The sequence below is a fragment of the Grampus griseus genome (assembly GCF_964374135.1).
Source record: "Grampus griseus genome assembly, chromosome: 20".
In the NCBI taxonomy this organism is placed as follows: domain Eukaryota; kingdom Metazoa; phylum Chordata; class Mammalia; order Artiodactyla; family Delphinidae; genus Grampus; species Grampus griseus.
In genome coordinates, this window is record NC_139014.1 from 13,919,349 (window position 1) to 13,940,382 (window position 21,034).

Consider the following 21,034-nt stretch of genomic DNA (forward strand, 5'->3'; position numbering starts at 1 on the left):
TATGGTGTAGTAAAGAAAGAAATAATTGAAGGGAAATTTTAGAAAACATTTAATTCCTTATATCACTGACATTTGGAAAACAATATTTTGTCAGACAAGTATTGAAGTACAGTTTATGTTGGCAAATGTTGTGATTGCTTTTATATTAATTTAAAACCTGAATTACATTAAAGCCCAGGAATGAACTCACTAAAAATGTAGGCTGTGTGATAAGTTTCTGAGCCATCTATGGATTGGGTTTTGAATATGCAACTTTGTTAAACCATTGGGAATTAAAGATTCCAGCTGAACGTCTCAAGTTTCTGAAACAATACATTTTCTCAGACTTCATGGAATTGTTCTGTGTCATTTACACTTGCTTGGCTCAGCAGGCCCAGCAGTGAGGTATTTTTTATTTTATATTTGTTTTTGCAGGGATCTTAGCAACATCAATTGTGAAGAGCTTGGTCCATTGCCTCCTGGATGGGAGATCCGGAATACAGCAACAGGCAGAGTTTATTTCGTTGACCATAACAACAGAACAACACAGTTTACAGATCCTCGGCTCTCTGCTAACTTGCATTTAGTTTTAAAGTAAGTTTTTGAAACAATACATGTTCAAATGCGAGTCTGAACAAGAGAAGACTGATAGATGCTTTTTGTAATAAATGTGATAGAATGTCTGCTCTCTTCAATTATAAATCACTTGTTGAACATAATTTTATATAAGAATATGACAAATTTTACTCTCATGTTTGGGTATTTTAATCCCACTGTGCTTAAGTAGGAACCTGTCCTGAAATGTTAGGAAAAGGGTGTGTATCAGAGGTGCACCGTAGCACACCTGCAGAGACAGGCTACTTTATGGAGTGGATGGATTTTTTTCCTTGAGTGCATCAGAAATAGCTCTAGGATAGCTGAATCTATCCCAGAGGATTTTCTGATGTGTCAGTTTTGTGCTTCAGCTTTAAGGCTTCTTTCCCATTTGCAGGACTTAGACAGTCATTCTTACAAGTCTTTGTGAATGGGCTTGATGTACCCTGGGTTTTTTTCTAATTATTAAAATACAGTTGATTTACAATACTGTGTCAGTTTCAGGTATATAGCAAAGTGATTCAGTTTGCTGTATACATATGTAATATGTATATATTTCAGATTATTTTACATTTTAGTTTATTACAAGATATTGAATATAGTTCCCTGTGTTCTATAGTAAATCCTTGTTACTTATCTATTTTATGTATAGTAGTTTGTATCTGTTAATCCCATACTACTAATTTATCCCTCCCCACCCTCCCTTTCCCCTTTGGTAACCATAACTTTGTTTCCTACGTGTGTTTCTGTTTTGTATATAGATTCATTTGTATTATATTTTAGATTCCACATATAAGTGATATCATATAATATTTGTCTTTCTCTCTCTGGCTTACTACACTTAGTATGATAATCTCTAGGTCCATCCATGTTGCTGCAAATGGCAATATTTCATTCTGTTTTTATGGCTGAGTGATAGAGTGTGTGTGTGTGTGTGTGTGTGTGTGTGTGTGTACTTGGGTTGCTTCCATGTCTTAGCTGTTATAAATAGTGCTGCTATGAACATTGGGGTGCATGTATCTTTTCAAATTAGAGTTTTCATATTTTCCAGATATATGCCCAGGAGTGGGATTGCTAGATCATATGATAGCTCCATTTTTAGTTTTTTCAGGACCCTCCATACTGTTTTCCATAGTGGCTACACCAACTTACATTCCCTCGAACAGTGTAGGAGGGTTCCCTTTTCTTCACACTCTCTCCAGCATTTATTAATGTAGACTTTTTGATGAACTGTGGGTTTTAAAAAAAAAGTCAGCTTTATTAAAATTTAATTGACACAATAAATTGTACATATTTACAGTGTACAGTTTAAGTTTTGACATATTATATAACTGTGAAACCATCACCATAATGGAGATAGTGAACATATCCATCACCCCGAAAGTCTCCTCCTGCCTCTTTGTAGCCTGTTGGTAGTCTCTCCTCCCATCCCTTCCCTAGTTTCCTAGGGCTGCCGTAACAAAATATCACACACTAGGTGGTTTATAACAATAGAAATTTATTCTTTTACAGTTCTGGAGGCTAGAATTCAGAATCAAGTTGTCAGAAGGGTTGGTTCCTTCCGGTGGCTCTGACGGAAAATCTGTTCCATGCCTCTCTCCTAGCTTCTGGTGGTTGCCAGAAACTTTACTGTTCCTTGACTTGTGGACACATTATTCCAGTCTTTACCTTTGTCTTCACGTGGCCTTCTATGATCTATTTTATCCACAAAACTTCTGCCACCAAGTGTGTGGGTTTTTTCCTCAAATATTCCAGTTGTCCACGTCTGCAGACGCCATTGAGGTGTACAGCGCCGGAATTCAGTCTAATACCACCTCCAGTTAGTATCAGGCCTCACAGGTTAAGGGCTCAGTCTCACAAGACTGTTCTCACTTCTGATGCCATTTATAAGTCCCAGGCCTCCCGTATTTCTTGCCAACTGGCTATAAATCGAGTTCTCATGACTTTCTCCTTGGGTTCAATAATTTTCTAGAATGGCTCACAGAACTCAGGGAAATTATTTCTTTACTATTACCAGTTTATTATAAAGGATGCAACTCAGGAACAGCCACATGGAAGAGAGGCACAAGGCAAGGTATGAGGCAGGGGCTGCATAGTGCGTCCACGCCCTCTCCAGGCGCTTCATCCTCCGAGCACCCTCAGTGTGCTCACCATCCAGAAGCTTTCTGAACACTTGTTTAGGCGTTTTTATGGAGTTGTTATCACACAGGAGTGATCGATTATTAACTCAATCTCCAGTTCCTCTCCCCTTCCCCAGAGGCTGGGGGGATGTGCCTGAAAGTTCTAGGCTTCTAATCAAGCTTTGGTCCTTCTGGCGACCAGCCCCCATCCTGAAATTATATAGGGGCCTAGCAAGTCACCTCACTGAAACAAAAAATGCTCCGATACCCAGGAAATTCAAAGGGATTCAGGAGCTTCTGTATCTTGTACTGGGGACAAAGACCAAATATTAGAACAGAATACACTCCTGTCACCTGTGTCACTCAGGAAATTTCAAGCATTTTAGGAGTTCTGTGTCAAGAACTGGGGACAGAGACCAAAGTATATTTCTTATTATGCCACACTTTCTTTCCTGTATGTCTGGGTCGAAATTTACCTCTTCTTAATAAGGATACCAATTTATTGGATTTAGGGCCACCCTAATCCAGTGTGACCTCATTTAACTTGATTACATCTGCAAAGACCCTATTTCCAAATAAGGTCACATCCACAGGTGCCAAGGCTTAGGACTTCAACATATTTTTTTGGACACAGTTCAATCCACACCCCATCTTCAGCCAACCATGATTTGCTTTTTCTGTCACTATACATTTGCAGTTTTTAGAGTTTCAGATGAGTGGATTCATACAGCATGTACTCTTTGCTTCGTTTCTTTTACCCAGCCTAATTATTTGAGATTCATCTCTGTTGTTGTATGTATAGTTCATTTCTTTTCCTTGCTGGGTGGTATTCCATTGTATGGATAGACCTCAATTTATTTGTTTACCTGTTGATGAACATTTGGATTGTTTCAGTTTGGGCCATGACTAAACTGTTACGAACATTCGAGTGGGTTTTTTTATTTTTGGCCACACTGTGTGGCATGTGGGATCTTAGTTCCCTGACCAGGGATCGAACCCACGCCCCCTGCATTGGAAGTGCGGAGTCTTATCCACTGGATCGCCAGGGAAGTCCCGGAACATTTATGTTTAAGTCTTTGTGTGGACATATGCTCTCACTTCTCTTTGATAAATAAATACCCAGGCTGCACAATATGATAGATTTATGTTTAACTTTTTAAACTGCCAGATTTCTTTTTGAAGTGATTGTACCATTTGACTTTCCCACTAGAAGTGTATGAGAGTTGTAGTTGCTCTTGCTAACACTTGGTATGGTTAATCTTAATTTTGGACATTCTAATAGATGTGTAGTGTTATCTCATTGTTTTTTGGGGTGGGGCGGTCTGTGTTGGGTCTTCGTTGACAGGCTTTCTCTGGTTGCGGCGAGCAGGGGCTACTCTTCGTTGTGGTGCGTGGGCTTCATCGCGGTGGCTTCTCTTGTTGTGGAGCATGGGCTCTAGGCACGTGGGCTTCAGTAGTTGCGGCACGTGGGCCCTAGGGCGTGTGGGCTTCAGTAGTTGATGCACGCGGGCTCAGTAGCTGTGGCTCGCGGGCTCTAGAGTGCAGGCTCAGTAGCTGTGGTGCACGGGCTTAGTTGCTCCGCGGCATGTGGGATCTTCCCAGACCAGGGATCGAACCTGTGTCCCCTGCATTGGTAGGTGGATTCTTAACCACTGCGCCACCAAGGAAGTCCCTCATTATAGTTTCAATTTACATTTCTCTAATGACTAATGATGTTGAGCATCTTTTCATGTGCTTATTTCCATCTGTATATCTTCGGTGAAATTTTTTGCCTCCTTTTTTAAAAAAACTGAGTTTGTTTTTTTTGACTTTCGAGTTTTGAGAATTCTTTAGATATTTGAAATACAAGTTTTATGTCAGCTGTATGCTTTAGGAAGATTTTCTCCTAGACCATGATTTGTCTTTTCATTTTCTTAACAGTGTCTTTTGAAGAGCATAAGGTTTCTTTGAAATTTCAATGAAGTTCATTTTATCCATTTGTTCTTTTATGAATTGTGCTTTGGGAATCATATTTAAGAAATTTTTGCGTAACATGAGTCATAAAACTTTACTAGTGTTTCAGAAGTTTTATGGCTTTAGGTTTTACATTGAAGTCTCTGATCTACTTTGAATTAAAGTTTTGTATCTTTAAGTTGGTATACCCAAGTTTTTTTTTGTTTTTGGATAGGATTAATACAGTTGTTTAGAGACTATTTTTAATACATTCTGTTTTGATTTATATATGTGTGTATTAAAAAACACCTTTATTACAATGTTTTATGAGAGTAGTAAATGGCGATTTGTAATTTTCATCAAAGCTGCATTTTCTCTGGATAGTTACACGTTCTAGGATAAAATTTGGCCTGGTACATAAAAGAGTCACTGTATGTAAAGTAAGTTTGGGTGATTTGTTAGAGAACTGAAAGTTATTTTTGTTTATTTTCTCATAGCTACCATTGCCCTTTATCTTTAGGTTAGGAGATTGTACTCTTGTGTCTGTTGTGTGTAAAATTAAATTCCAGGGACTTCCCTGGTGGCGCACTGGTTGAGGGTCCACCTGCCAATTCAGGGGACACGGGTTCGAGCCCTGGTCCTGGAGGACCCCACATGCCACGGAGTAACTAAGCCCGTGCGCCACAACTACTGAGCCTGCGCGCCTAAAGCCTGTGCTCCGCAACAAGAGAAGCCACCGCAATGAGAAGCCTGCATGCGGCGGTGAGAAGTCCCTGCTCGCCACAACTAGAGAAAGCCTTGCGCACAGCAACGGAGACCCAAAGCAGCCAAAAAAAAAAAAAAAATTAAATTCCAACAGAGTCACTCAGTGTTTGCATAGATATCAATAGTGAATTATCTGACTTTTTACTTCCTGACGGTTTATTGGAATTAACTAGTTCATTATATCATAAGATTCTTTTAAAAAATTCTTAGATGCAACTTATATTATTTTTGCCAGGAGAATAAAAATAACTCTAGGCAATGTGCCTTTAAAAATTATTATAATATTGCTGCTGTACTTGGGAGATTATTTTAGTGTCTTTGTGGTAAACCATATATGTGCAGTTAGAAGTCACTTTAGCACAACAGACAATGTGATTGTACTGAATGCCACTGACTATAATACTTAAAAATGGTTAAAATGGTAAATTTTATGCTACGTATATTTTACCACAATAAAAAGACAAGTAGGGACTTCCCTGGTGGTCCAGTGGTTAAGAATCCACACTTCCATTGTACGGGGCACGGCTTCGATCCCTGGTCGGGGAACTAAGATCCCGCATGCCGTGCAGCGTGGCCAAAAGAAAAGAAAGAAAAGTAGGCACTTTATAAAGCGTTTAGACTTGTTTGTGAAGTGCTCATTTCTCTGTGCCAGTAACTTGCTGTGACCTCCCACATTCTTGTGGTCTAGACTGTAGCGTGCATAGGAGAAGGGGTCCCTGCCAAGCTGCCAGTTCAAACTGTCTCTTCCAGAGAGACAGACTCTAGATAACAGGCACAGGGTTTGGCCTATGCCTGAATTTTAAAGGGAGAGATGGTAAACTACGCAGAAGAAAATGGAAACGGTATTTGGGAAAGTTGTTCTCAGCAGTTGTATAAAAGTTTTTTGAATAAAACTCTGTTATCCACTTCCGTAAGTTCCAAGAAATAAACTTTGGGGCTAGTTTATTATTGTCAAAAATGTCAAGCTAAGAATATAATAAGGCCTAGAAATGCTATAGGTAGACTTGGTTTAGCGTAGGATGCTATTTTAAATGTGTAATTGCAGTCTCTCTTGTTTAAAATACTTCAATAATATTTGTTTACTTTTAGTCGGCAGAACCAATTGAAAGACCAGCAACAGCAGGTGGTATCGTTGTGCCCTGATGACACAGAGTGTCTGACAGTCCCACGGTACAAACGAGACCTGGTTCAGAAACTAAAAATTTTGCGGCAAGAACTTTCTCAGCAACAGCCTCAGGCTGGCCATTGCCGCATTGAGGTTTCCAGGGAAGAGATTTTTGAGGTAAACTTGCAAGTCTTGTTTTAAAGTAGAGAAAAATTAATTCAGTGATGTACTCTGTTTTCCAAGTATATTTTGGGGGACTCATATCTCTTTAGAATGGGAGAATTTTCATTAATGTTTTTTTTACTTGTGGGAATAAAGGCAATAATATTGGAGAGATTTAATACATAAGATAAACATTTAAATGTGATGAAGTGTGAGATGTTCTGATTGGGGGCAGCTTGGTCCTTGGAGTTGCAGATACTTATTTGTTAATGAATTTTAAAAGACCACAGATATTATCCATCCCTTATTTTCTAATTCTTCCAAGAGGTTAGGGACTCTTAAATCAAAAAATCATTACTGTTGGACTACTTCCTTAATTTATTGAAAATCTTCCTTTCTAGTATATCCTTTTATATTTGGATTTATAGCTTTAATAGCAACTTCAAAGTTCTTACATAATAAATGGCAGAGGTCCAAGGCAGGGGTTTCCCTCTTATTAGAGTGTTCTGGGGCAAAAGATGTTTGGGAACTTTATAATCCTTCTCCCAAAGGATGAACTTTTTTCTCCCAGGACCATGCTGACCTTGTTTGTAGTCAGTCATTTGTATTTTTAAAATAATAGAAAGTTGTCTGTTTAGTGAAGATCACATTAATGATGTTTTTATGTTCTTTGAAACTTTCTTTTTCTTACCTTTACTTTCTACTGGTGTCTGTGACAACTAGCTAAAAAAAAAGTGGTAATTCTATCAGATTCTGTTTTTTAATGTGAGTGGATATCTATGGTTCATAGGACTTAAATATGGAGCTTTGCATTTAGTAGGCTTTTAATATAATATTTATCAAAGGAATTGGTTTCAGTAGTACAGTATTAAGCTGTATCCATTTTGTTGTCAGAAGTTCCATGAGGTTTCAAACCCTTGGAGCTTATCCATTGATTTGATTGTTGAACAAATTCTACCTTATTTAAATAAACATGTTTTGTAGGTGGAATGGAGGGAGAGTTTAAGTAACAGGTTAAAAGCACCTAGTAATAATAGTATATTAAACATTTATTTTAGGAATCATATCGACAAGTCATGAAAATGAGACCGAAAGATCTCTGGAAGCGATTAATGATAAAATTTCGTGGAGAAGAAGGGCTTGACTACGGAGGGGTTGCCAGGTAAAGCCTTGATCATCAGTAAATAACATATGGATCCTTATATTTACAAATTTAAGATACTCCCTGTGGTGTGACTTTCTCATTGATATTTATTTTCTAGCATAATATTCCCTCATGTTTGCAATAGAGGGTACCCTAGTAGATATATTCATAATTAGGTTAGGATAGTACTGCTACCAGAAGAGTGTTTGTGAACTCCCGAATGGATCATGTAGTCCAATGAGACTTTCTCTGAAAACTAGCTGCAACCCTATATGGACTGTTGGTAGGATCTGCAAGCCCAGTATTTTCTCCATTTCTCTCCTTCAGTACATGTTATTCCCTCTGCTTTACATTGTCAGTAACAGTCTCGAGATTTTAATGACGTATTCTAAACTGAATACTGTTTCCCTTTGCTTACACTGCCACGCTTTTTAACCTTGTTAAAGGAATGTTTGTGTCTGTAAGTATGTGTGTATATCATATGTGGTCCTTAGAATGTTTCAATACAGAAGCTATAACGTTTCTCCTACATTCAAACATCAAGTATTTTTTTTTCCAGCTGTGAGAATTCACTTTATGTAAATGTAGCAGAAACGTTATAGCTTCTGTATTAAAACATTTTAAGGACCATCATGATAATTCTGCTTCCCCTAATCTAAATCCAGCCTAAATTAAATTTGTGTTTCCACCAAGTCCCATAATCGTTATTTGGCATTACTTGTTTTCACCTGTAGACATACTTTCATTCTGTGACCTTTTTACCTGCAAATGAATAGTTTCTTTAGTTTGGATTTTTAGCATTTATCACTTGTACATCATACTTAAGGCTTGATAGTTTCTGTGGAATGCTTACGATTTACTCATAAGTAGATTTTGAATGCTTGTTGGGAAAACTTGTTAATTATCTGCTGATGGAATCTAAATGCTATAATTATATGTATAGACCAAATAAGTAGTTAGTTTTTTGTTGTTTATTTCTTAACGTCACTACTTTCGGGGTTTGGGCGGACTAAATGGGATGTGGCAGTGAACTGCTTTTTCTGATCTTTATCCCATAGTAGAACCCAAAAGTAGAGTTTTGCTTTTATGCATGTTCTAAATACTTAGTAAAACAAAACAAAAGTTGGACTTCCTTTTAAAAAACACATACATGGGGCTTCCCTGGTGGCGCAGTGGTTGAGACTCTGCCTGCCGATGCAGGGGACACGGATTCGTGCCCCGGTCCGGGAGGATCCCACATGCCGCGGAGCGGCTGGGCCCGTGAGCCATGGCCGCTGAGCCTGCGCGTCGGAGCCTGTGCTTCACAAGGGGAGAGGCCACAACAGTAAGAGGCCCGCTTACCGCAAAAAAAAAATAATAAAATAAAATAAAAAACACATACATGCATAAAAAACATACAGGAAACATTAGGTGGGAAGGTTGCTTATGTGGAGACCTCACTTTTTCTTTTTAATCTCTACAGTTTTCAAGTACGGTGTTGGCCAAAAAGTTCGTTTGAACGAACTTTTTGGCCAACCCAATATTAAACGTAGTGATTTGATTTAGACTCCGTCAAATGATAGGACTTTGAAATATTTTCCTTTAACTACTTTAATAGTGTTTCACTGCATTTCCTAAAAATATATTATTCCATCTGTTTAATCCATAATATCAGAACATATCATTTATGTGCCTTTCCTAGCTGAGGAATGACAGGAGTTGAGACTAGAATGACATCTCCTTAAAGCCTAGACTAGTCATTTTATTTCAGTTTCACCAAGATGAATAACAAGTTGTCTTTCATACTTTGAAAAATATAAATGATTTAATAAGTTTAAGTTGATAGTACTGTTTATTATGAGGTTTTAAAAACACCGTTGTATGCTTGAAAGCAAGAAGTGGTATGGAACATACCCAGAAAATGCAGGTTTGCCCTTGTGTTCCCACCTATACCAAATGCCTTGCAGTTTCTCACCACTTACATTTTTATCATGGTGTATTTTAGGGTTTACACAAAAAAGATAATGAAGATGGATAATGAAATTTTCTTACTAAAACAGTATCAACAATAAAACATACCCTTGTCCGAAAGTAAGAGTAAATTAATGTTATATATCTGTATAAACTAGTATAAATCTGCCATGATTGGAGAGGACCAGGGTGTTATAGATGGACCACATGGATGTTTTGAAATACCATATTCTTCCCTTTATTTTATACTTATTATGAATTACACATTTGTTTAGCAATTAAAAGTAACAGACCACTGGGCTGCAGCATCTAATGAGTAGTTGGTACTTCTGGATATTATCCTTAGATTCTCTGATGTTAAAATGTCATAAAATCACTCAAAATTGAGTGAGAAGTGACAAGAATTGAGTGAGAAAAACAAGAATTTTCATTTGCTTTTGGGGAATGGTAGACTTTTCTAATGTGATTTTATATAACTAGTTAGTGCTTTGTTTTATTAAAAACTTCTTGCTAACATGATTAATAGTGTATCTTAGTAAAGATGTATTCATTAACAAAAAATTCCTTTGGCATATCTTGTTTTTTAGGGAGTGGTTATATCTCTTGTCACATGAAATGTTGAATCCTTACTATGGCCTCTTCCAGTATTCAAGAGATGATATCTATACATTGCAGATCAATCCTGATTCTGCAGTTAATCCGGTATGATTGGTGGTTATAATGATACAAATTAAGTTATGACCTACAATGTTTTTTAATCTTTAAATGTCAGTGTAGTTTATGACATAGGATTAGTGTCTTTGTCCAAGTTACATCCTTGGACTCGGCAAGTCCTCTTTTAGAAAATGTTCTCAAGTAAATGATCGTGGATATGTGCAACAGTTTGGGCACAGGGAGGTTTACTGCATCACTGTTTATAGTAGCCCCAAGTGGAAACAACATTGCTGTCCATTAAGAGGGGGTTGATTAAATTATGTCATGAAGCAGAATGACATGGTTAAGAGCATAGACTCTGGAATTAGAAAGACATGAGTTCATATCCTTGTCCCATTACTAACTAGCTTTGTGACTTTCATTGACTTAAGCCTCAATTTTATCATTGCTAATAATAATAAATATAGTTTGGACCTGAGAGAGGGGTTGTGACAGTTAAATGAGACCCTGCACATTAAGTATTTAGCACAGTGCTATACATTATTAACCCTATTACATATTATTAAGCACTCAACAAGAGTTAGCAGCTGTTATTAATTTGTTGTTTTTATATTATTTCTGTTATCTTTCCATACAAGGTTATATTATACAGCCACTAAAATGATGTTGTGTGATAATAGTTAATAACATGTAAAGATGGTATTTGTAATATATTAAGTGAAAAGAAGATTACAGAATAATAGTATGAAGCAAATTTTGGTAAACATGTATATGTGTAAACATTGAAAGGCTCTACAATACTGGTAGTGGTTATCTCTGGGTGTTAGACTATGGGCATTTTTATTTTCTTGTCTATATTTTCTAAATATTTTGTAGTGAACAGGTATTGCTTTTTAAAAAGAAAAAAACTTTTTAAGATAAAAGGGCGGCTTAAAGATTAGCTTAAAGATTATTAAATAGAGAAGTAAAAGAAGTTGAAAATACAAACATCCAACTAATAAAACAGTATATCCTAAAAGACCAAATCTGTCTAAACATGGTAGGCATGTTAGATTCATTGCAGGGTATTCTTTATAAAGGGAAGATTTTTAGGTGAAGGTTCTGCTTGGAGAGCTCATTACTGCCACTGTAGTAATGATAGCTCACGTTTGTTGAGCATTTACCATATTCCAGGTCCAGTGCCTTGGGCTTCATCACCTCATCTTACTACTCACAGAGCCCCTTTTTAGATACTATTATTACCGTCATTTTTCCAGGTATGGAAAATTAGTTCCACAGGGGCTAAGTAATTTGCCCAAGTATACATAGCTAGTAGCTGGCAGAATCAGGACTCTAGTCCAAGTTAGACATGAAATCTGTCCCCTTAAATCTATGATGTTTTGAAGTTCAGTTTCTGGTTAGGTCAAAGGAAGAGGGAGGTATAGAATTGAAAGCTTTTTTCCCATGACAGAGCCAGGATTATAAGGGGCTTAGCAGGAGATGGGAGGAGAGGAAGAGAACAGGATCTGCAGGTGATTTAATGAAGCTGCAGAAGGACTGTAGTTTGGGCTTAATTTCTGAGGATAAACTTTACAGAATGACTACCCTTTGAGAGGGGCATTGGCTCTGCTGTAATATTTTATAGCAAAGTATAGTATCTATAGAGACTCTCCCTAATGATTGTTGAGCTTTGATAGGATAACCTATTCCATTTAAATAGTTATAAATTGGAGTATAAGTTGATACTTACTGTTTATTTAAAAAATTACCATTGCTTAAATATTTAATTTTTATTTAAAAATTCCCTGGATAGTATCTACCTTGAGTATTTATATAAACTCTTCTCAATTTCAGGAACATTTATCATACTTCCACTTCGTTGGACGAATAATGGGAATGGCTGTGTTTCATGGACATTATATTGATGGTGGTTTCACATTGCCTTTTTATAAACAGTTGCTTGGGAAGTCCATTACCTTGGATGACATGGAGTTAGTTGATCCTGATCTTCATAACAGTTTAGTGTGGATACTGTATGTATTGAGTCTTGTTCGTTATATTTAGAATCCGAGCTTTTAAAAAAGATATATGTTTCAAAATAGATGTACTTTTTTTGAAATATAAAAAATGATTTTTAAAAGTACTTATACATAATGATTTCCTCAACACGATGCAAGTTGTTTCCATCCTGCATGTTAGAATAAGATATTCCTGCTTAAGTGGTGGCTGTTGAAAACATACTTTAAAAAGGGCATTTGTGGGGCTTCCCTGGTGGCGCAGTGGTTGAGAGTCTGCCTGCCAATGCAGGGGACACGGGTTCATGCCCCGGTCCGGGAAGATCCCACATGCTGCAGAGTGGCTAGGCCCGTGAGCCATGGCCGCTGAGCCTGCGCGTCCGGAGCCTGTGCTCTGCAACGGGAGAGGCCACAACAGTGAGAGGCCCTCATACCGCAAAAAAAAAAAAAAAAAAAAGGTATTTGTAAGAATCAGTTCTGTTTTTGGGGGTGTCATTCGTTTGTGAAGATACACTGGCCATGGTTATTTTTACCAAGTACACGAGTAGCTTTCTCAGTGGGGATACTCAGGTGTTTAGTCACTTGGGTTACCCAGACTCAAGTAGGGCTTCTTACCTGAAAGCCAAACATTACTGAGTTTTCCCTGTGTAAACCCCAGCTTTCCAGGGCTTTCTCATTACTCAGGAAGGAAAATGTTCCTGGTGTTTATGAAGGTTAAAGCTCTTTGACTTTTCTGCCCCAAAACTAGGAGGTATGGTGGCATAAGAACTAATAAAAGGAATCTAACCCTATGTTTGCATGTCATAAAACTACCTTAGTTTTGTCTCACCAATTAATACATCTACAATATCTGTATTTTAGATTTTCCAATGAAGTGTCTTTCCCTGTCTTCCCTTCCTAGTGAGAATGATATCACAGGTGTTTTGGACCATACCTTCTGCGTCGAACATAATGCCTATGGTGAAATTATTCAGCATGAACTTAAACCAAATGGCAAGAGTATCCCTGTTACTGAAGAAAATAAAAAAGAATATGTCAGGTAAACACTTCTGTGTTCTTAAGCCGGAGACTTGTTTTAATGTTCTAGAATGGCGGTACAGAAAAACATTTATGTGTTTAGGTAGTGTTACTTACTGCTACAAAATAGGCTTCTGCAGAATTTAGTGGCTTAGAAACAACCACCATTTTATTATTTCTCACAATCCCGTGGGTCAGAAATTTAGATCGAGGACAACAGGGACAGCACACTTCTCCTCCATGTGGTGTCAGCTGGGATGGAAATGTTAAGAAGGCCTCTTCACTCACATATCTGATGCCTCACCGAGGGTGGCTCGAATGGCTGTGGGCTAGCTGGAACGGACACTGGGTCTGGGGCTTAGTTCTCACTGTTGGCTGGGCTCTTTGGTTATCCCCATGTGGTATCAGAGGCCCCTCATTCTCACCATGGCCTCTCTCTCTAGCACAATAGCCAGACTTCTTATGGCGTGGCTCGTTTCCCAGAGCACAAAAGCAGTTGTTGGATCTTTTTAAGGCCTAAGCCTGGAACTGGCCAACATCACCTCTGCTGTATTCTTTTGGTTAAAGCGAGTCACATGCCAGCCCAGGTTTGGTGTGGAGGAGAGGCTGTACAAAGGCACACATACCAGGAAACACGGTTCGTGGCGTCACGTGTAGCGTAGCTACCACAGCTAGCTGTACAGAAGCACTTTTGTGCTGTATCACTAGGACTTATCCTATTTATAAATAAGCACATTGTGGATTTATATAAGAAATATATATATATTTCTTATAAAAGAAATACAAGGAAATGTTCTTTAAGTTTTATGAAATTACCTGTTGATTGAGGAATTTGGAAGTGTTGAGTTAGAGCATTTGGTTCATGGTATCTAAAGTTCTTCTAAACATTAAACTATGATAATCAAATTTAGGAGTTTGAACTTCACCATATATACATAGAAACATTCATGCTATACGTTTTTGTACAGAATATGTCCCCAGGTCTTATTGGCTAAAATTTTCTAGTTTATAGATGAGGCCCATCAGTCTCATAGATTGTGAATATTGGTACAGCTTTTTTGGAAAACAGTTTGATAACAGCTACCAAAATGAAAACACATATGCAGCTCCATTTTTAGGAATCTGTTCTTTGGAAACACATATCTGATTAAAGAAATACGAATAAGGATGTTTAACTAAATACTACTTGTAAAAAAATTGAAAACTGCTAAAATGTTTTTAGAAAGAGAATGGATGATTAAATACATTAAACAATATTATGTGGATATTTAAAGAAAGATAGACTATGCATAAGCTGTCATTTAAAAGGCAGGTCTTAGAAGGAACAAAGTCTGCATTGTTTTATACTCAGAAGATGTTCAGGAAGGCTGCTTACCAAATAAAATGTTTGCCCAGGGTGAGGGAGTAGAGGTGACGGGCCTGGAAGTAGAGAGGGAAAAGAGGATAAAAGAGTGGACTTTCAGATTTTACTCTGTCTCCACATTTAATGTTTTTTTTTTTTTTAAGGCCGCACTGTGCGGCATGCGGGATCTTAGTTCCCTGACCAGGGATTGAACCCGTGTCCCCTGCAGTGGGAGCGCGGAGTCTTAACCACTGGACCACCAGGGAAGTCCCATTAATATTGATTTTTTTAAATATAATTTTTCTTTTTTTTTTTATAATTTTTCTTTTAATAACAAACATGTATTACATTTCTAATTAAAAAAAGAAGAATGAGGGACTTCCTCGGTGGTCCAGTGGTTGGGACTCTGCAGTTCCACTGCTGGGGGCGCAGGTTTGGGGTTCGATCCCTGGTCGGGGAACTAAGATCCCCCATGTTGTGTGACACAGCTAAAAAAATAAAATAAAAAAAAAATAAAGAAGAATGAATGGGAATTTCCTGAATTTCAGTAGTGTCTCACTTCCAGGACCTAGTGTGGGCTGCTCACTTTCTAGGATTCAGTCACGTTTATAGCACACAGTAATTTTCCCTTACCAAATACTTTTTTTTTTTTTTTTTGCGGTACGCGGGCCCCTCACTGTTGTGGCCTCTCCCGTTGCAGAGCACAGGCTCCGGACGCACCGGCTCAGCGGCCATGGCTCACGGGCCCAGCTGCTCCGTGGCATGTGGGATCTTCCCGGACCGGGGCACGAACCTGTGACCCCTGCATCGGCAGGCGGACTCTCAACCACTGCGCCACCAGGGAAGCCCACCAAATACAGTTTTGAGGGACTTTCCTGGTGGTGCAGTGGTTAAGAATCCGCCTGCCAATGCAGGGGACATGGGTTCAAGCCCTGGTCTGGGAAGATCCCACATGCCACGGAGCAACTAAGCCCACGTGCCACAACTACTGAGCCTGCACTCTAGAACCCATGAGCCGCAACTACTGAGCCCGCATGCTGCAACTACTGAAGCCCATGTGCCTAGAGCCCGTGCTCCGCAGCAAGAGAAGCCACTGCAATGAGAAGCCTGCGCACTGCAATGAAGAGTAGCCCCTGCTCGCCATAGCTAGAGAAAGCCTGCGCACAGCAAAGAAGACCCAACACAGCCAAAAATAAATAAATAAAGAGTTTACAAAAATAGTTTTGAAATTTTTAAAATGACAAAGAAAACCTTTTTACAGGTGTGTAGTTTTGCTGTCCCCTTAAACAAACAAACAAAAAATGAGGTCCCCCAAAGGATATCATTAATATTAAGTAACTTATTTCTTAAAGTAGAGAACTATTTCTCCAAGTTTAGAAAAGGAAATACTGGCGAATTGGGAGTATGAGTAGTTCTGAGATTTGTGAGATGGAGAGGTTTTCCTGGGAAGATAGATTAAAATAAAAAACAATTCATGTATAAATTGTAAGTCCAAATCAAAGGCGTAAGTAGAGCTACACAAGAGATGTAGTTTAGTGTACATTTGTTGCTAAAATTACATCTTCCAGGGCTTTTAAAGCTTATAGGGAAAAATGAGTATTTAGTCAAAAAGTGCTTGCTATTGGCTTTTACTGTTTCTTCTCATTTTGGATATGGGGATTCTCTTTACCTCTTCTTCCCCCATATACAACCCACAAAATATAAAGAAAACACCCTACACATTCAGATTATATTTTCAAGTGAAACCAGAAAAATAGTCATTTTTGGTTGAATGGGTTTTTCTGGTTATCAGCGTGCATGCCAGAACTTGAGAAAGACATTTCATTCTCATTTTAACTTCAGACTCATCTACTCTCTAGCCAACTTCCAGTTTAATAGGACTTTTTCTGATGTGAAGAGTTGCTGTATTGATGCTGCTTTTGTTGGTGGAAGGTTACCGCTTTTTAATTTATGGTGAACTGCCTCACAGCTCAGGATCCATCTATACCTTCAGTAACCTGAGATTCTTTTAGATTTTAGACTAAATTCTTAATGCTAGATGCTTGTAAAGTGCAACGTTGCTAAAGTACTAGAGATTCATAATAATTACCAAACCTGAATATATTTGATCATATGAAACCCCTGTCCGATGTTTCCAGACTCTATGTGAACTGGAGATTTTTACGAGGAATTGAGGCACAATTCCTGGCCCTGCAGAAAGGATTTAATGAAGTAATTCCACAGCATCTGCTGAAGACATTTGATGAGAAGGAGTTAGAGGTCAGTGTATTAATGTCATGACATCATCTAGTATAACAAAGAAAGTTTGGGAATTTTCTGTTACTTAGTTTTAGAGGAAAGCTGTATTTCTGGTGCTTTTGAAGTTTTATGATGTGATGCTGTGAGAATTCTAATTCACAGGAAAAGTCTTTCCTGCTTTTGGAAAAGCCTTTCATGTTTTGGAAATTTTACAAGTAACCAGTCTCTCTTATATTGTGACTATTCTTAATTTATTTTTCCATATTTTCCATTCATGCGTTTAATAGATTTTGTGTCTTCTGTGTACGTTCTTCCAGTGTTGTTTTCTATTCCCTAGTTAAGTGGGTATTGATTTAGTTAAATAAAACTTTATTAATTGGTCTCCACCATATTGACATTTATTTGGAATAAAAGCCTAGGCTTAATTGGATTTACATTAAGCTTTGTAAGAAAGCAGTTGAGGGGCTTCCCTGGTGGTGCAGTGGTTGAGAGTCCGCCTGTCGATGCAGGGGGCGTGGGTTCGTGCCCCGGTTGGGGAAGATCCCACATGCCACGGAGCGGCTGGACCCATGAGCCATGGCCGCTGAGCCTGCACGGCCGGAGCCTGTGCTCCGTGACGGGAGAGGCCACAACAGTGAGAGGCCCGCGTACCGCAAAAAAAAAAAAAAAAAAGAAAGCAGTTGATAGACAAAAACGTAGAGGAAATAATTGAAACACTTAGGTTAAACTCTGTCTCAACAACCTCAGTCTCCTTGGAAACATTCGTTACTAATAGTAACTATAATAAACAGTTACCATTTTTTATTCTAAAACTAGTCCTTAAAGCACCATAGGGTTGGTGTTATAATTAAGACCTTTAACAAATACATCTCAGTTTCTACTGAACTACTTTGAAAAAACAATGAGGTTTTATTCTACCTGAGGTTCCAAATTTAATTAGTGGCTAGGGATAGCATAAATATTTAAAGTCGATACATAATTTAAAACATGATTTTATTCATTAACTTCAGCATCCTTTCTAACTAAATCTGTTAACAGACCTGTTAGCAAACAAGTCTAAAAAGATTGGCTTGACTTACTACCATCCCCATTCCTTTTTTGATTGGACTGTTCTGTAGTGAAATGACCAGAAGGAAGTAGTCAGAAGGAGGAAGAAAACATAGCAGGAATGGCAGTAAAGTTGAAATACGATGCATTTTTATCTGTTCATACAATGAATAAGGAATTTGGCTTTAAAACTACCACTCCTCTAAAGAAAAGAATTAAGGGAGGTATCGTCTGTGGTCATGGGTGCTTCTGTAACCCTGCTCGGACACCTACTACCTGTTAGTGTGGCAGTGGCCAGTCATTTTTTCAGACGCTACAGAAGCTTTGTTGCAGGTTTTATTCAGTAACGTTAGGGTTTGTTATATACTTTGTACTGCTAATGAAGTTAGGCTTTTTACAAAAGTATATGTATATAATTTATTTTAGTGTTAGACTAGGTTAATTATGAAATATAGGATTTGCAGGTTACATTATGTTTTACACTACACACTATCATAATTGAGTGTTATAAACACATCAGTAGGATGAGTCAGTCTTGGACCCTAGGAAGGTGAGTATTAATAATATCAAAGTGATTTTGATATACCTCGTCTATACTGAGCCTGCATCAGGATGCCAAGCAGAGCTCTATTATCAATGCATTCATATATTTCATACTTCGGTCCAACTTTAAGCAGATTGTATCACTTATTCAACACAACTTCTTGAGTTCCTGTGCAGTGTTGGTTGCTTTCGCAGGATGTAACGAAACAGATGTTACTGCCATATTATAGCAGAGGAGACTGTGGCCAAGGGAAGTGAACTGAACTGCCCAGAATCCCAAAGCTAATAAGTGTTGAAACCCGAATAATAGATGCAAGTCTTAAGGAAGGCACATATAAACTGTATTTACTCTGAGTCTAGTTTCTGTCCATTAAAAATTTTTTTAGAATTCTGTGAAGTTATGGAACTTTTCATCTTATGTCCATCACAGTGGTGGTTCTCAGATCCTGGGTAGGGAACCTGCAGTGACTAGGTACTCATGGAACTTTTTAAAAAATACGGATCCTAATTCACTCAGATTCACAGAATTAAAATCTCTGAGCATAGGACCTAGTGTATATATTTTGAAAAACTTTCCAGATGGTTCTCATGTCTACCCTCAATTAAGAACACCATATGAAAGCCAACTCTGCAAATCTAAAGTTCTATTTTAAGGAATTTTTGGCTTAGGTTGGGTTTCCATTGGCTCATTATTTGTGCAATATTTTAACAGCTCATTATTTGTGGACTTGGAAAGATAGATGTTAATGACTGGAAGGTAAACACCCGGTTAAAACACTGTACACCAGACAGCAATGTTGTCAAGTGGTTTTGGAAGGCTGTGGAGTTTTTTGATGAAGAACGACGAGCACGGTTACTTCAGTTTGTGACAGGCTCATCCCGTGTGCCTCTGCAGGGCTTCAAAGCTTTACAAGGTAAGAAAGCCAGAGGGACAGACGATGTGGCATCTAATAATTGGGGGCAGGGGGTCAATATTTGGTGTACATAGATGGTGTACAAACATGTGCTTACATACAGATTCTCTTTTCACTCTAGTTCTTATCTGTAACTCTCATGTCTTGATACCTTCTTCTCTTTCCTTTCCTTTGTTCCCTCCCAAGAGCACGTTCTGCTGGGTTCTCTGTGATTGTAGTGAGTGCCGCATGTTAGAGACCATATGTGTCGATGCTCTGCCTTTTCTTTTCTGGTCTCCTTGCTTTTAAATTCTGTTGCACATTCCTGTAGGGGAAGTCTGTCTGCTTCCATGTTCACATCTCAACCTGGCAAACATTTACCCACTTGGGATGCCTCTCCCCCCTACTTTTTTATTCTTTTAACAGAAAGAGGCAGCATGAGTCGTGGAAGTCATTTGTTTGGTCAGAGCACTTTAATTAATGCATGGCATCAGACCATTTTACAGCCATATTCCATTTTTAAGAATTGTTGTCCATGGAATAGCTGTTTAATTTTGGGAGGAGTTGGTGTATTGCTTATGATCGTGGTTGCCTCTCTGGGTGGCAGTTGCTTCCTTTACCTCTGAAGCTCTTTATTTTCACAACTGCTGCTACTGGTGATGACTGAGGGTGTACGAAGCAAGACTGGTACATAATTCAACAGTGTTGCCCACAGTCCATATATCAAAAATCCATTGGGAAAGCATACTTTAGTCATGCTTGCATTCCCTATTTGGAGAACTCATCATTATCAGACTACCCAGATGAATAAAGTGAAGTTGTATCTACAAACTTTTGTATGGGGTGCCTTATGTTACCTGAAATTTATTCTATAGACTGCTAATCTTTTGCTCTCAGTGAAGTTTGAGTTGTGAAACTTAAAGTTGCATTAGGTTGTCATCTTTTTGAATGTGTATATATGTATTGGATCTTGGATTTGCCCATTTACTTCTTTTTTGGGGACACTGATTTTCTGTAGAAGATAGAAGTTGGCAAAGGATTTCAGTCCTGAACTTTTCCTCAAATTGAAATGCTAGCAGATTAAGGAATCCAGCCTTATCCAAGGTCAATTCCGGCTTTTAAAACCCAGACTGTTTTCCTCTGCTCTTTGGCAGCTTATATGGACTCACTAGTACCCTCCTCTCCCTCGACCCTGTGGTTTACATACCAGTTTTATCCTGAGATTCTGGAGACTAATACGTGCACCCACAGTGGTCTGACCCTCATTTGCTTCCTTTGCAGGTGCTGCAGGCCCACGACTCTTTACCATACACCAGATTGATGCCTGCACTAACAACCTGCCAAAAGCCCACACTTGGTAAGTTATTTCTGTAGCTTTTTTCCCTCATTCCATGTATGTAGCTGTTAGTTCCAAACAGATTTGACATTTCGTTTGTTGTTCTTATTACTAAATGGACCCTTAAAAGAGTTGCTTATCATTCCTTTTAAGTGAATTAAGATTATCCAGAAATTGATAGGAAAACCCGAAAGCAATAATCTCTACTTGAGAGAAATA

The 21,034-nt window shown here is 38.3% G+C and overlaps 1 protein-coding gene across 1 annotated transcript in view; it reads left to right on the top strand.

Annotated features, from left to right (window-relative positions):
* The window catches only part of SMURF2 (SMAD specific E3 ubiquitin protein ligase 2), a 40,825-nt gene that overhangs the window by 16,356 nt on the left and 3,435 nt on the right, over nt 1-21,034 (top strand). The window contains exons 8-16 of the mRNA XM_082679231.1: nt 415-573; nt 6,480-6,672; nt 7,716-7,819; nt 10,339-10,453; nt 12,239-12,417; nt 13,301-13,438; nt 16,897-17,017; nt 19,299-19,500; nt 20,761-20,836. Of these exons, the coding sequence (XP_082535357.1) occupies nt 415-573; nt 6,480-6,672; nt 7,716-7,819; nt 10,339-10,453; nt 12,239-12,417; nt 13,301-13,438; nt 16,897-17,017; nt 19,299-19,500; nt 20,761-20,836 (1,287 nt within the window). The remainder of the gene's footprint in view (nt 1-414; nt 574-6,479; nt 6,673-7,715; nt 7,820-10,338; nt 10,454-12,238; nt 12,418-13,300; nt 13,439-16,896; nt 17,018-19,298; nt 19,501-20,760; nt 20,837-21,034) is intronic.